The 16,934-nt window shown below is 33.8% G+C and overlaps 2 protein-coding genes across 4 annotated transcripts; one reads left to right on the plus strand and one right to left on the minus strand.

Moving 5' to 3' along the window:
- The first annotated feature begins 2,654 nt into the window (after positions 1 to 2,654).
- LOC110410545 (protein SAWADEE HOMEODOMAIN HOMOLOG 1-like) lies at positions 2,655 to 5,853 on the plus strand. The gene is made up of 9 exons (XM_021420299.2): positions 2,655 to 3,047; positions 3,717 to 3,802; positions 3,920 to 3,965; positions 4,112 to 4,223; positions 4,746 to 4,827; positions 5,005 to 5,056; positions 5,300 to 5,443; positions 5,536 to 5,655; positions 5,742 to 5,853. The coding sequence occupies exons 1-9, from the start codon at positions 2,985 to 2,987 to the stop codon at positions 5,793 to 5,795; spliced, it is 759 nt and encodes a 252-aa protein (XP_021275974.1). The 5' UTR covers positions 2,655 to 2,984; the 3' UTR covers positions 5,796 to 5,853.
- Positions 5,854 to 6,301: 448 nt separating this feature from the next.
- Positions 6,302 to 13,068, minus strand: LOC110410542 (Protein kinase family protein). Of its 3 annotated transcripts, none has more exons than XM_021420290.2 (19): positions 12,341 to 13,068; positions 11,875 to 11,988; positions 11,715 to 11,788; positions 11,530 to 11,599; positions 11,380 to 11,435; positions 11,220 to 11,291; positions 10,877 to 10,971; positions 10,721 to 10,787; positions 10,428 to 10,557; positions 10,123 to 10,341; positions 9,870 to 10,012; positions 9,614 to 9,788; positions 9,336 to 9,426; positions 9,037 to 9,194; positions 8,752 to 8,940; positions 8,472 to 8,668; positions 7,407 to 7,490; positions 7,164 to 7,279; positions 6,302 to 6,651 (listed from the first exon to the last, which is right to left on the minus strand). In XM_021420290.2, exons 1-16 carry the CDS (start codon positions 12,764 to 12,766, stop codon positions 8,609 to 8,611), a joined length of 2,139 nt encoding a protein of 712 aa, XP_021275965.1. In that variant the 5' UTR covers positions 12,767 to 13,068; the 3' UTR covers positions 6,302 to 6,651; positions 7,164 to 7,279; positions 7,407 to 7,490; positions 8,472 to 8,608. The 3 variants fall into 3 exon arrangements, with proteins under 3 accessions (XP_021275965.1, XP_021275964.1, XP_021275963.1); XM_021420289.2 differs by having other exon boundaries at positions 7,407 to 7,548; XM_021420288.2 differs by having other exon boundaries at positions 7,407 to 8,668.
- Positions 13,069 to 16,934: the final 3,866 nt, after the last annotated feature.

Raw genomic sequence — 16,934 nt, forward strand, 5'->3', positions numbered from 1 at the left:
TTCCTTTGATCAAGTAAATAACACCCATGCAAATTATAGACTAGTATTGGATTCCTTTCTCCTTAATGTCAATTAAAAAACCATTTTGTATTCCCACTTTCTTTGAAGTTTTCTTCCTTTTAGAATTACTAAACAGTGGTTAATTGGCTGACTAATTAATTGCCCATATCTTTAAACAATTTTCAGCTATTAATTAAAATCTTTCAACATGCAAAATTCCAGTGTTCAAAAGTTTGTAGCTACGTGTGAAAGAAATCTTGGTGAGCTGATGAGTCAATACGACAATATTAATTTATAAATAATAAAAGAAACCTTTTGAAATCGTCCTTTCATGGCTACCTCACCGCACCAGAGATTGTCTACGCTTCAGAAAATGCATGCATTTTCACCTAACAATGTCCTTTCAATGTAAGTCTAGGCGGCGTATCTTCATTATACATTGAATTGAATTTTCCTTTTATATGATTTAAAGTCAGTCTTCAAGGCAAACTCAAGGATCTTGATAATTTAAATTAATCTATTTAATTATGTATTAACAACAAAATTATTTAATTAATCATGATTTCCTTTTCATTTGATATATTCTTGGAATGGTGGGGAGGGTTGGGTGGGAGGAAGCAGACCTCCAGTAACTTTCACGCCTGCAATAATTATATTTTATGTATTTCATATCTAACTATCTATGAATAAGATAATTTAATGAGACAAATTAAACTGAATCCCTAGGTATAATGTTATTAAATTTTTAATTTAATTACTTGGTTATGGAAATGATGAAGCATAGGTGCCTAATTAATTAACCAAAGAAACAGCATTCCATGCACGTTTTGCTTGCATTGGCCAGGCCTGGCATCTTCCAGCTGTGCCAAAACTCAAGCCATAAAACCCAAATGTACTGTCACCTTGATCCAAACATCTATTTTTCTCTATTTTTGCTCCCATTTTTTTTTATATATTTCTTCCTATACTAAAATAAAAATTCATGCATTGTATCAAATGCAAGCAATTTGTTCCTTTAAAAGATTCATTAGCAAAAAGGACAGACAGCTAGCTATAGGAAGCAAGAAAAGCAACAAATTAAAAATTGATATAGCAATTTTTACAAAAATAAAACTAAAATTGAAATTTAAATGTGAAGCTTATGCAACACATGTTGTAGTATTTTATTATGCCAATTGGGAGTAGTTTAATTAGGTCTATTTTCAATAATAATAGACACTTGTCAAGCAATTAAATCCCAATCACAATCCCCATAAAACCCTACTTTAAAAGTAAGTAAAGTGATTTATGGTATAAATAAATATATAAACATATTACATCATCATATAAAAATAAAATAATAAAAAAAATATTATTAGTTTTAATAGTTGCGTTATAATCAATTAACATGAACTATATATCTTGATTTTTTATCGTCGTCACGGAATCTAATACATGTTAGTAAAGAAAGCACTACATATGATTTTATCAGTGATGAGATATTCAAATATTTTAAGTATATTATCCAATCATATATTTATTTTATTTATTTAAGTGCTTATTTTAATGTCACATTTTTATATATTTTTATTTAATAATGTGAATATTTTTTAAAATTATTAATATATATTGATGTCAGCCAATAGTGTCAAAGTTGGTTTTTGGGCGTATGCCACTTTGCATGTACAAAAACAAGGTGAATTTACAGTGGTAGATGCCAACCCTTCCATGCATCTGTTAGGTATGGACGTGTGATCTTCCCCCGACTTGTCAGGCTACAATAATTGTGCATTTGGTATTGCTTCTTTGTGGTGCTTTAATTTTCCCCTATAACGTACATGGAAATGTGAAATTAATGAGCTAAAATCTATGCCTTAAGCTTGTAATAATGCAATGACAGAGGCCATCACCAACCAAAAAGGAACCTTTCCTACCTAAAAATATAAAACCACACCTTCTTGCCCATGGTAATTTTCCAAAGACATTGGGCAAACTCCAATGTCCAATCCTCTAAGCTAAGCATTCATCCCCCATCATCATCATCTAGTGATTGAAAATAAAATCAATTACTCTCCCATTTATGAGATTTATGAATGAGGTGCTTTTAATGTTTTTTTTTTAATATGTCATGGGTCTATATTTTTCAATTTGAAAAATATCTATTAAGTACAAAAAAATCTTTATTTATAAAGTCAAAACTCGATATAAGATTCATAATATTCTACACTATCTAATTGTGTAATATTCTCGTTGTATTGATTTTTTCATCTAAAAAAAAAGAGATCCATTTTGATATAAGTTTATCTCAACTCTAATATCTCTCTCAATAAAAAATTTAATAAACTTTGATACTATTTGTCATAAGTTTATATTTTCAATTTAAAATATATATTTATTAAATAAATTTTTTATTTATAAATTTAAAATTTATCTTATTTTTTATTAATATAACATCCATGACACATGGTAAGGATGTTAAAAAGGCAATAGCATTTTCATTTACAGCAGGTAATGCTCATATCAAATCCATAAAGCTAACTCCTAATTTGTTGTAGAGCGGTTCCAATAAAGTCCAGTAAATAGAGGCCCAAGGCCCAAAATACGGAGAAGGGTATAATGCACGTATACTCAAAATTTCTTGTACGCGAGTTTGAATCATTTCCGAATTCTATATTTCCATTTGATTTTACGCTGCAAAGCAAAGCCTCTCCTCTACTGTTACACTCCAAAGGCTCGAGCCTTTCCCATAGCCCAAAAGAGTAAAGGCAATACTAAAGAATTGAATTCTAGACTCAGCACTGCAAAGGCGCTTAAACTGGCACTCTCTGTACAACACACAGTCTGAAACTTTAAAGGCGTTAGGGTTTTCCGAATTGTATTAAATGTAGAGATTCCCTAATCCCCAATCGTTTCCCAATAGCCCCCACTAGTTTATAGAGGGAAAGCTTTAAAAGTTTCTATTTTGGGAAAAAAAAGGAAAAAAAAATCTGTTTTTGGAGTGTTTGATGGACCGTCTCCGCCCAAGACAGAGACAGAGGCCTGTTTTCTCTGGATTTACAAAAGCTGAGGTAAAGAAACTCTTTCTTTTCTCTTTTAAGTCGCATTCGTTTATCTGGGTATTCTCCGGTTTGTCCAATTGCTGATAACTGTTTCGGTTTCAGCTGCTACTGTGTGTTTATTTTAATGGTTTTATTTTAAAAAAGAATTTTGTCAGGTTGTTGTATTAATGGTACTGCTGATAATAGTAGTTTTGTTTATGAATGAATAGCTAAGAAATTTTGCTCCAAATTGTGGGGTCTTGAGTAAATGGTGTTGTAGAATTTTAACATTATTCATATATTTCAATACCAAAATGCTTCTTATACTTCCTAATGCATTGTCCTTTTATTCTGTTTCTGATTAGCCCAAAGACATGTTGATGTTATTTGTTATTTTTCATGAACATGTGAAGTTAGAGGTCTTATCTTGATTCTGGTTTGTATTATGTGGTTGTTTCGTGATGTTTTGCACATATGTATTGGAGTTAAGATCTTTCTTAGTTTGGCATTGCACTAATGTGCACTATGTTTTAATGGTGATGATTCTATCCTTTTGCTATAAGCGAACCAATGTGATTGTTATGCTAAATTTCTGTCTTAACTGTTGAGATGGCTCATGTTTTTGGCTTCTGCAAAGCTATTATGCTAAGGGATTACAAAACATATATTCGACCCATGTTGCTACCTCCTTATGTATAGATTGAGAAGATGGAGAAATTTTTAATGGAATCAAGAGAGCTGTTGCAGAGCAAGGAGTTTTGTCAAAAAATTGCAAGAAGTTTTAAGTTAGTAGCATTTCTTGTAGATATCTTGTAGTTTCTCTCCCCCTCCCCCCTTCTTTTCCCCCTTTTAAACTAACCACATGAACTAGCTTGGACTTAAGATGCATGTTGTCTTTGCAGTTCATCCTCAGGTCGTGCTGGCAAACCTATCGTTAAATGGGCTGAGGTCTTTTTTGACTCTACACTTTCTTTCATTTTCTGCATTACTTTTATTATTATTTCTCCTATTTTCCTTCAATTTTGATTATGTTGTTTATATTTAACAGTTTAGGAACTCTCCTATGATCTCTAATTTCATAATTTTTCTTCCAGGTACAAAGCTGGTTCATAGCTAGGCAGCAAGAAAGCACATCCAAAAATGAGTCCAAAATCCCTGAAACTTGCCCTCTAAATGATGGACATCAAAGTACACAGATTCTTAAAGGTGTGTTCTTTGGGAATTTGAAAAAAATTGTTCAAAATTGGGAAAGTTCCTCAGATATCTGGTTGTTATAATGCTTTTTTAATCTAATTTGCTAATTACTCTCACGCAATGGCCCGTTTTGGAAATATGAAGCTCTATAAGCAACAATCATAATCACAAAATCACATCTTTATTTCTCTTTAAGCAACAATGCAGAAGAATTTCTGAAGTGGAGTGGCCTTCAATACCCTAGTCTTTTTTTTGCTTTACTTGTAAAGTAAAGCTTTTACCTGTATAGACTACGAGTGTCTAACTTAATGTATGAGTTTGCAAGTGTTTATATTTACTCTCTCTTTCTATTCTACTGGTGCACACATCTTGCATAGGTTTCTTGGTTATGTCTGCCTTTGCTTTTTGATCTAAAAACCATGAAATAAAAGTGAAATTGGAACCTTTGTTACTGAATTGAACCATCCCTTTCTCATGTTTGGAGAAAAGCATTTTGTTTCCTCAATGCTAATTTTTTCCCCTCTCTTTTTCTAGGAGTAGTTTCAAAAGTCGGAGAAAAGGTCCCAGATATATCAGAACTAGAATTCGAGGCAAAGTCATCAAAAGATGGTGCATGGTAAGCCCATGAATCTATGCTAATTCAATAGCGATCGTCTAGGCTTTCTATTATTATGATTTTTCTCAACATATAGAAAACAACAATGTAAATTAACATGCATTTATTCTTTTATGTCATATGAAATCTAGTAATTTAAACCTGTTCATGCTGGAGTAACTTTATTTTGATGTGTAGGTATGATGTTGATAACTTTCTCACTCACCGATTTCTTAGTTCTGGTGAAACGGTGAGTATCTAAATAATACTATTGCATTCACTTTCTAGACTGATGCTCATCGAGAGCTAATGTTAAAGTGGTCATAGTTGTTGTCAAACATCTTGTGGCATGACAGAGTCAAATTGATATGTAGGAGTAAGCATTAATAGGGTGATTTTTAGGTTGAAACAGTGGAAACTTCTTAAAAAGAGTTTGATGTATTGTAAGTATTTATTTTAATAAGTCATTTGATAAATATGTTGCTTGTTAAAGGAAGTTCGTGTTAGATTTGTTGGATTTGGGGCTGAGGAGGATGAATGGGTTAATGTAAAGGAGGCACTACGTGAGCGATCCATTCCATTTGAACATACAGAATGTCACAAGGTGAAAGTTGGAGATCTTGTATTATGCTTGCAGGTGACCTTAGATGCACTCCTTGTATTTGAAATTTCTCCGGTAATATTCCAACTCTTTGTTACTTAAATTAGTGTTCCTGGCTTTCATTTTAGGAGAGAAGAGACCAAGCAATCTACTATGATGCTCACATCATGGAGATTGAAAGGAAAATGCATGACATAAGAGGTTGCAGGTGTCTCTTTTTGATTCGATATGAACACGATGGCTCTGAGGTAAAACATTTCCACCGTGAGTACAAGAAAATTGTTTCCTTTGAAGCTGCCAATACTGATGTTTCAAGTGCCTTTGTTTCTGCTAGGAGAGAGTTCGCTTGAGGAGACTCTGTTTTATTCCAAGCCAACAAATCAGATAGTTTGTACAAGGATTCTGACTTATCTTCTATCTGTCCATCACAATTTTGCATTTTTTAACCAGGTGGGGTAGATTCATTACTGATGGTTTCTTGAACGAGAGAGTTACAAATATGTAAATCTGTCGGTCTTGACAGCATCCTGCAAGCATTGAGAAATATTACATAAATGGAGCCGATTTCAAAGGAATTAATACCCCCAAGTGCCCAACCAGCCAATGCAAGTACGCTATTCTTATAAGAGTTTTTCAAAAGGAAGATTCTAACTTTTACTCATACACTAATTAATGATACAGAAGAATGACTAACATTAATCTCAAACTTGTAAGCAGCAAGATGTACCACTGTTAACATGGCACATTATATGTTCAGATAGGCACTGAGCAATGTCAAATCTCAATGCTGGCATTTGGTGGAGCTACTAGTGATAACATGAATAAATGCCCTGCCCAGGTAAACCCTGCAGCTCTTCTCTACACTAAACAGGATAGAAACAGGTGTACTCAAAATGACGCTAAACAAAACCACCTGTTACATTATGGTCAATGACAACCTACACACCTAATAGATATAACGTCAAACAAGATAACATGTCACAAAAGTAACGTTGATTCGGCCCCAAAAGCAAGTACAGATACAACTTTTTTCTGAACAAACTGCCAAAACATCTATGCTCATTGATCTTTAGATGAGAAAATTTCCCTTCCCAATGAACTCATGTTGAAGATCTTAATATTCTAGTCTTGAAACAGCAGAGGCCTATCACAGGAGTGGTTCAACAATTCTCAAGTGAACTTCAGCATCCAGGTTTGCTTTGCAAGAAGAAAAGTTTCCTACTCCCGGCCTCCTAGCAATTAACCTGGGAAAGGGGAAGATAGAAGAGAGGTACCATAAGGAAAAGTGATTAGCACTTAAATATTTAATTCACCATTTACAACTATAATGCATAAATAAATCAGTTTATAAACATATGCAGTTAAACAAGTTAATTTCAAAATTTTTGGCTGTAGTTTTCTTTTCCAGCACGGCAGGCATCTATATAGCATAGCATGCAGCCAAAACAGTTACCACAGAACGTTATGACAAACACCCCATTATATAAGACGATTCACAAATGCATGAACATGCAAGTGAACAGAAACACACTTGCACACTACATTGCCTTATTGTATGTTAAGTCCCTGAGCTAGAAAACAAAACTCTCCATTCCCTTAACCCAGACCCTATAAGGAAAAATTCAAACCAATATTATAGATTCTTTAACCACAATATCAATAACTTTCATCATGTTAGAAAAAGTTACTTAGTATTTTGATGCCACATATAATAGAATGCACAGAGGTAAAATGAAAGTAGTGCCCCAAGCATTACCAAGAGCTGGTAAGTGCTTGCATTTCTGTATCATCAGTTCCAATCACAGAAGGCAAAATCAGACATGGACAAGAATTCATCAGGTGGAATATTCAAAGATCAGCCTGAAGCTGTACCTGAAAAATGTGCAAAAATATAGTAAATAATAAGAATGGCCCATGTACACAAAAACTGCTCGGAAAGTGTACAATTAGTCTCATGACCTAAAAATATGCATCAAGTTAACTAGTGAAAGTTCCTTACCAAATCAATATTGGTTGATCTCCTGGCTGTTCCTTAGCAAAAACTTTTAGGCACATATAAAGGGCCTCTGCTGCATTTCTACTTCTGAGATTTTGACCTCTGTTAAAGATACAAAAGCAGCTCATAGGCTCACAATTGGAGCCTAAGACAAAAAAATCACTACATAACACCACTCTAAACTCCAAAGTACAGCATTAAGATAGTGTTAAGAAACAAATTGTGAGCTAAATATAAATGGCATTATCAGACTACATCAGCAAACTATTACAAATTTACCACTATGGCATTCAAAAGGTATAAGAGTATAAAAAGTTGGCACATTGAAAGATCACAACTTCAATTATTCAGATGCTTATCCACAATGGACAGTAAAACTTGTTGGGAAACAGATATATCACCTCTAGCATGCACCTAATGAAAACAACAGCACGAACTGACTCAAGCAAGAAAAGAAGAAATAATGGGATAAAAACATCTACCGAAAATAATTTGAAACAATGGGGAGTTTGGCAAAAGGATGAGGTATTTGTGGTTGCGATTGTGTTATTCTAACTATCCATAAAATATTCTGATGGATCAAGTGCTGCATGCACCGGATAGCTTTGAGGGAAATGAGAATTCGAGCATCAACTATAGCGCAAAAGTTAATAATGATATCCCATTACATACTGTTGCTTCGAAATATACAAATGAGTAACATTCTCTCATCTTTAGGGTCAAATCAGACATCCCAGAAGTGAAAGGTTGAAAGATCATAATGATCTTCTAGTCCAGAAAACAAGGCTAGACATAGTACAGACTAACTCAAGGCATATGTAGACTCCAGCATAAAATCATCATTGCAGATTCCTTAAACACCATCAACAATGAAAACATAACCTGTGCACTTGCCTTCAACCAAGAAATTATGATTTCAAAACTATACAAGTAAGGTAAGAACACCCACATCTAATGGGACAAAAGATCTGAAATTAGCTCATAAAGATTTTACTTGATTGAATGACAGTGCACAGGTGTTTGAAGAGATGCTACATGATGGTGACAATAAAGTAGAATTTTGCATACATCAAATCCCAAATGCTGCCATCATTCAATCTGGCTAAAGAGCTTAGTTCACTAAAAATGAAGCAGCAGAGCCGTCTCTTGTCATACATATGCACGATCAAATAAAATGTGTGGCATCTGAACAAAATTTTGGCAGTTCACGAAACAGTTCGACCATAGCAAACTGATGCAATATATAGATTCTTCGCCCATTTCTCCTGAGGAAAAAGCACTATGTAAACATTTACACTTTTAGGAAGAAAGGATGAAATAAGCTAGCGAACAGAGTTGAATGCAATACCTTCACATGAGTGCTAGGAAAAGCAGAGGTTCGGAGGGTCTCCTGAGTTTCATCTGCAGGTTTTCTTCTTGGAACACTAAGAACAAAAGCAGCTTGATCCCATGTTGCAGCAGTTGATGTGATGCGGTAGCCACTATCCCACCTCCGATGAATACCTTCACTAGGATAGAGAAAATCTAATTCTACAACCTGCAAGTGGACCCAAAAAGGATACCGTCAGGCCATAAGCGTTCTGTTTACCACAATGGAGTACATTAACAGATATGCTTGAAATCCACTAAAAACCTGGTCAGAAAATGGAGCACCACGCGACATAACAATTGCCCATCTGCTTCCAGCAGTGGCCATGGCAGTCACATAAAAACCCTCCCTCCATTTTTTGTTGATCCACTTAAAGGGAAACGAATCGCTAACTTTGTAAGATTGCTGCAAATACTGGGTCCCTACATTCAATAAAACAATAGAAATAAGATATAGACTACATAAATATAAAAATAGTAATTTCTTATGGAAACCTCCTATTTGCCTATGGAAATGTTGGTGTGGGAAATGCAATATCACAAGCGGAAAGCGTGCAAACTAACCCTTAGACATTACAACTAATGAGCTCCCATTATTAGCTCCTGCAATTGCACTGATGTAGTGATTCTTTTCCCATTGCTCCATAATCCATTCCTTCAGAAAGTAACAAAATTGATAATTAATATTTGTGCCAAACCACAAACCAAGAGCTATTTTCAATTGTGTTTGACATACATAACTAAGTGCAAAAATCACATCAGCATACAACTTAAAATGAAATATATAATGTAGCAGACTTGCAATAGATAAAGGTCTTAGAATCAACAGGACCACAAGCAACCTTATGAAGAAAGGATGGTGAGAGCTCATAAACTTGAGCAGTGAAGCCAGTGCCAGCATCCATAATAAGAGCCCATAGGTTAGAACAAGAAGCCACACTGCTGATAAATAACCCATCTTCATTTCCTTTCTCTATGTGTTGGGGAAGCCTCACATCTGCCACATTATAATGATATCTACAACAGGAGGTAGAAATTATCAGCATCTATTCTTATTCATGAATTTGTAAAGCTTGATAGTGATCTTACGATAGATACCTTTGCTTCATAGGCCTACGAGCATTGTACACGCTAATCCATTGTGTTGCAGGCATTCCCATTCGAACCTTCTTCTTTGGCTGTTCATCCTCTTCCTCCTCCATTGTCAACCGTCCTCGCTTATGACCTACTTGAAATATAAGCTTCAAGACAAAAATATATACATGTGTTAAATAAGTTCCAAAATATGAGATTCACATCTTTCGCAATGACAAGTCAAGTAAATAATGCAGAGACAAGAAGCCAAAATTACCTTCTGAGCACCATCAGTATTTATTGGCCTAATATCTGGATTTGGACCAACAATTCCATCAAACAGAGAGATATATTTTGCATAATTCGGTTCTTCATCAAACTTCAAGTTCACCACATATTCAACAAACTGTCTGAAAGGTGCAGGGCAAAAGCAACACAAAGTTTCTGGGGAAGTTGCCATCTTCTTCTTACAAACAAGAAAGCCTTTATTTTCACCCTAAAATAGCCACTTGCATCAGAAATGTAACAGATAATATATAAATATATATGAACATACTGACATCTTTATTTAAGGAATCAAACCTGATATCCCTGCCAAGGTAACCGACCACGGAGGAGAAAAATGAGCGTGTAAGCCAGAGATTCTAGATCATCTCTCCTGCTACCGGTTCTACCAAGATGAGCATGAACACTAGCATACCGTACAGTACCCCTGCAGTACAGGACTTATCAATAACTGATAATCATAACCTTAAAAATGAAAAAAAGGAAAAGAACCCCCAAGCTTATAGATAGATGAACATATCTAACCTATATACCACCCCAGAAAGGAAAAAGAAAATCATGCAAAGGTAATATATAACTTTTAATTTTACCTGAAAACATCAGGACGTTGATCATATTCAACATGTTGACCACTTGAACTATCTCGCCACCTGGTCGCTGTTAGGTCAGAACAGAAACAGAACTGTCAGAAATGATTTGGATCCGCATATAAAATATATCTTAAAAGAACAAAATTTACAGCTTACCTAATCCTAGGTCAACAAGAAAAAGTTTTTTCTCATCTGGAGTTCCCGGAGTACCAAGCAAGAAGTTCTCAGGTTTCACATCCCCATGCACGTATCTACATATTACAGAAGCAACAGCATTATAGCTCCAATAGTTTTCTACTGACAAAGAAAAAAGAACTGATGCAACAGGAAGAATCATAATGCATTCCACCCAAAACCAATGATGGGGACCTCAATCCAGTGGACAGATTATCAACATTTATCAATTCCATCACATCAACTCTCTTAACAACAAATCCTCTTGCAGCATGCTGTAAAAACAAACAAATCATAGGCAAATAAAGAAAATAAAATGTATCACCCTCTGGAGTGCATCTTCTCTAAGATCGAGATGGCCTCGATGGCAATACATGCAACCATTTCAATGGACATCCTGATGTTGAAAAGATAAAGCTACCATTAGAGGGTCAATTCATTAATAAATTAAGTAAAATCCACCATGTAACTTCCAATGAACCTACGTGTGCGAGTTATTATTCCAAACATCCCATAAGCTAGGTCCAAGCATATCCATAACCTGTTAAAAATATCATAACATCTCAGAGTCAAACTCTAAAACTTGACACATATATATCACAAAACTAGGAGATTGCATTAAAGCAAACACATACCATAACATAGTAGTCACCTTGCCGGCCCTTATAATGAACTCGAGGCACACCATGGCTACCACCAAGTGCACTGCACAAAAAGAATTGGAAGCTGTAGTTAAAATCTCCAGTGACATACAACCCTTATAAATAAGGCTACGGTACAAATATAACAATCATTAAAGAATGAGATGATAGGATCTCACTTGTAAACTTGCCACTCATATGGTGGCCCATAATTACATCCTTTGCTGCTTCTATGCTCAAATTTTAAAGCTACCTAAAATTCAAACATAACAGGTTTAGCACATTGCCATATGAAATATTTGAGTACGTAATAAAACCGCCTGTAAGACAACCCCATACCTCAACAGCTCCTGGACCACTAGCGCCAATTCGTCGACCAACATACACTTGTCCAAAGCCTCCTTTCCCCAGTTTTCTTTCTATTCTATACATTGGGGAACCACCTACCTGAACCTGTTGCGACAAAAACAATGAATGTTATCTGGTTTTTGTTCAGAATGTAACTTGTGTTCAATGAAGCCTAAGACAACAGTTAAACCTTATTTTTAAATACTAATGTCAAGGTAGATTGAAGTGGCAACCAATACAACAGTTAAAAGTAACCCAAAACCAAAAATGAACGGAAATAATAAGGCTACAACTTGACGAGAAAAAGAATAAATATACATCTTCTTTCTCTCCTTCCCTTCTTCGGATTCCTTGACGATAAAACTTTAAAAGGGCAAAAATAAAAACTAAAATCGGAAATCCAAAAACAGAAATCTTACCAAATAAATAAAATAGAAAAATCCAGAGAACAAGATACCTTCTCGGGAAGCGGAGCTGTACTTCCTTCATCTTCAGCTCCGGGGCCTTTATCGCCGCTACGGCCACCACTATCGTACTCGTCCATCTTCTTCTCGGCAACCTCTTCTCTCAAAACCCTAAGCTCTTTAATATCCTCGTCTTGTTTCCTTCCAAACGGCGTCGTTTCAAAACCAGCACCGCTCACGATGTTATTGTGTTTGTTATCGTTGTCGTTAAGCTTGTTCTCATCAACAGCAACAACGATCGCGTCCTTCTGTTTCCTGTTCTGTGCGGTTCTCCTCTGGCGACTGGGTACAGAAAACTTTTTCTTCTTCTTGCTGTCGTTGGTATCTGGTTGGGGGAGAATATTATTAATCGGGTTTGGATTCGGGTTAGGGTTGATCGAGGCCCGATTTCTGCGAGCGTTGCTACGCAGTTCAGGCATCGTCGGGATTACGTTCGTCCATGAAGGAAGGTAGCTTGGCGAAGATTCATGAAGCTTCTGGAATCATCGGCGGATATCTTTCGATCACTGGCTTTGAGAGAGAAAGGGATAAAACCAAAAATAAAAAATAGAGAGAGATTTTGGGGTCTTTTTATTTAATTTTTACGAGGAGGGAAGAAATTAGGGTTGGATGAGTGGGAATTTTGGAGATCTGTGGAGGGAATTGAAAAGAAGGGGATTCTCTTCCTCTATTGTACCAGAGGGGCAAAGAAAGAGATGTGATGTGAGAGAAGCAATGCTCTATTGATTTTTTTCCCCTAATTGTTAATTTCGAATTTTAATTTTAACTCCTCCCGGTTAAATACTTAAATTCCTTACTACGAGTTAAAAAAATAAATTTCTATTTGTTTTGGACTCGAAAAATAAGTCTTATTTTTATTTTATAACTGTTTTAATTCTTGTAAAATACTACTAATAGCATATCCTTTTTCTTATTTAAATTGCATTATACAGCATTACATTTCCCCAATCAAATCTTGCCCGACTTAGAATTTATCAGCTCCTTTTTAAATCTACTTTGAGTTAACTTACCAACTTCATCGACTTCAATTTAAATAATAATAATAATAATTAAATGTAATATTATAGCTCAAGAAAAATAAATTAAATACTACTCAGCAATTAATTTTGTCCAACTCTTTAATTTCTTTTTCCTAAATTATTATAATCATTAACCTCAGAAGATAAAAAGTTTATGTCAATTATATAAAAAAAAGCAAATATGAAAAATACTATTATAAAACCATTAATGCGATTTGCAGCCAACAGTTCACAATGTTTCAAATTCCCCCCTTGTAGTTAGAATATGTATATCAAATCGTTTTGATTGGTTAGGTAACCGTTTGAAAGATTACACTTAAACTACTTTGGTAGTTTTTTCAAACAAATAAATAAATAAATTCGGTTAATAAATACTAGTATCAAGAGTTTAATTCGAAAATAAAAAATTATCTTTAATTAAGGTCAAAGTTGTAGTACAATTGTACCCGTATTAATTTAATTAATATAATAATTAAAAAAATAAAAAAGATAAAATGAATTAAATTTTATTGAATAATTTCAACAATAAATAGATATTCTTTTAAGAGAGATTAGAATTTTATAAAGTGAAATATGTTGTTATTAGATGATTATTGCAATCAACAAACACAAGTTTAGTGACTATGATTATCCGGATAATGGCCGAGGTTTTAGAGTTAAAATATGATACTACTAATAAAAGTTATGTGCATTTATAAAAAAATAGTATTAATCGAAAAAAAAAACCCAAATAATGATTGTATAACTCGATGTCACCTTAATTAACAAAGAATATATTACTTTACATTATTATATAATATAAATCTTTATTACTTATCCAAATATTTTAGCTAATATAGTATCATTAAACCAAATTTATACCCTAATATCTATGAATACAAGATTAAGAATCCAAATTTATGAAGTCGAGCAAGACGTGGCTCAATAGATTGCCACTAAATAAATATAGTAAAACTCAGCATGAAAAGTTGAGACTAGAAGAAAGCTGCTCCTAGGCTAACCGCGCGACGTTTGTGTGGTCGAGCCTCAGGTCTCACGGGTCACGACTGAAAAAGTTTAATTACTGATATGACTAAGCAACAGGGGATCGACGTAGCCACCATTTGATAAAACCACGCAAAATAAAATCATGCTTTGCCAGGCCGATTGTGATAATTACCGGAATGAGACTTTTATCTAACGTTCCACGAAACGAAATTGTGCATGTCTTTCTCAACATATGCTTTCAAAATTACATGTTTGTTACGATATTTTGTTTATAAAAGAAAAATAAAAATTCAAAAAAGGTTTTCGTCGTTATTTGTGTGGTCTTGTAATGGGCCGACACGTCACACGACGTTGAGAGATGTTCTTGTGATAAGGAGCCCGACAGGCTTCCATTCCCGATTCAATTACTTTGTACTTATAAATGGGAGAACGTAGGAGAACAGTGAAGTTTTAGTTGGATGTAATGGTACTTGAAGATTTTGCGACAGATCGCAGTCAAGTAGAAATGGTGTATGAGAGCAGATGTTTGGCAGAGAAAGCCAATGAACCTGGAAGGATTTCTCAAATTCTGGCTTGATGTAAACCTTCCCAAGTTGACTGCAAGCTGATGTTGCTTTCAAAGGTACACAAAAGGCAGGTAACAGCCCATAAATTACTATCCTTTTTCCCCTCATAAATCTATCCATTTTGTGATAAGCTGTCCTGGATTTATGAAACTAAAGGAAGAAGTCTCGACTAAGAGCTGAATATTCCAGTGGGGAGGAGGAGAGAGGGCTTTAGATTATTCTGAATCAACTCAGAATCGAATCTCAGCAACTGTTAAACTTAAACATCAAAGAGCATATTGCATCTCCACACTATGCTCATCCCCGACTTCTTCAACCTTTACTCCAAGCTAGCAAAAGCCCCGTCCCTTAAGTACCCCTCAGGTCATATTTACAGCGGAAACACTGGGACAATGCCATGCATTTTCTGTTGCGGAAAATGATTAGTTTACCCAACTCCCTTATGGCAGAGTCTGGCCCATTAGGAATTTTGCTATAAGCCCAGAATTATCCGAGGCAGTTAAAATTGAATTCCTCGCCCACTTAAAAACACCAGACTCTGGAAACCCACCAAACGACAACTTCGGGTCTTAATGAAGACTATCCCATTGTACCGCGTTTCGAAGACCTTCCCGTCGTAACGCATTTTGGGTAGATAATGTTAAAAAAATAATATATTTCACAAAGTTTTACGATAAGAAATTTTTATTAGATTTTTAATTTTATTTTAGCATAATGTATTGAGATTAGTATTTTTTTAAGTTATAAATCAGATTTAAGTATAATAAAATATAAATAACAGAATAAAAAATAATATTTAAATTGATGAAAGAAGTGGTCGATCCTTACATTCATGGAAACACCAAAAAGAATGCATGAGTGAAAAGGTAGCATAAACTCAATGAGGTTATGTTTTCTACACTTAAATTAATTTATCTGATTTGAGCTCATGTCTGGTTTGACATGTCACAATAATGCAATGAATTTTGCATATAGAAATAAATTTTGAACTCCATAGCATGTTGACAAGTTTAAGCTAAAGGTAAAATTTTTGTGAAATAACACTGAGTCTTATAATCTTATATTGGTCCTATTGAATTATAAGTTTTAGTGTTAAATTTTTATGATGTGAGTGTATTGATTTTAGTTTTAGTGACAATAAGACCCGAGAATATGACAATGCCTTGAATTTAAAGTAAAAGTTTACCATTATTTTTGTCATCTTGCATATGAGATTTTTAATTTTCTTTGCACTGTATTTTTCTTGTTGAAATTAATGCCATTGCCTAGCTCCAGCTTGGGTAGGTGAAGCATTCACTAGTTAGATATTTGAATATTCAACTTCTTCAATGATTGAGGAAAAAAATCAACTTTTTCTTGGGTTAGAGAATGATAAACTATTTTAATATTTCAAAATATTAATTTTTTATTTTTTATCATAAAAAAATATAATCCACTTAATTGGGACCAGGGGCCGAGCGTCCTTTATGATGGGGGGCATGGCTCCAAAGTTTTTGAAATTTTTATATATTATTTTATTTTTTAATTATTTTTAAAAATAATTTTTTATTAAATAATTGATATAATTAAAAAATAATAAAATAATTTTATAAATTTCATTCAATTTTATTCAAATTCTTAAATTTTTTTTAATTTTTTAAATTTCTTCATTCATATTTTTTTTCTTTTCTGTCTTTATATTGTAAAATTATAAAAAATAAAATTTTTATTTATTTAATTAATTTATATTATTATTATTATTTATTTTTTTCAACTCTATTATATTTGTTCATATATTTTAAGTTTTTATAAATTTTCTCTTTTAAACTTCCATGAATTGTCTATCATATTCTTTTTTTTTTTGTTATATAAGTTATATCTCCTTTTCTATTATGTGAATTTTATTTTCAATGATTTTAATTTTTAAAAATTAAAAAATTATTATATATGTAATTCTCAAATATAAGTTTCAGTGTTGCATTATTGTTTATTGTTTAAAATTTCAGTAATATATTATTTTTATTAATTTTAATTAT

This window comes from Theobroma umbraticum, unplaced genomic scaffold, assembly GCF_002168275.2.
Source record: "Theobroma umbraticum cultivar Fairchild unplaced genomic scaffold, ASM216827v3 scaffold_56.0, whole genome shotgun sequence".
Taxonomy (NCBI): Eukaryota; Viridiplantae; Streptophyta; class Magnoliopsida; order Malvales; family Malvaceae; genus Theobroma; species Theobroma umbraticum.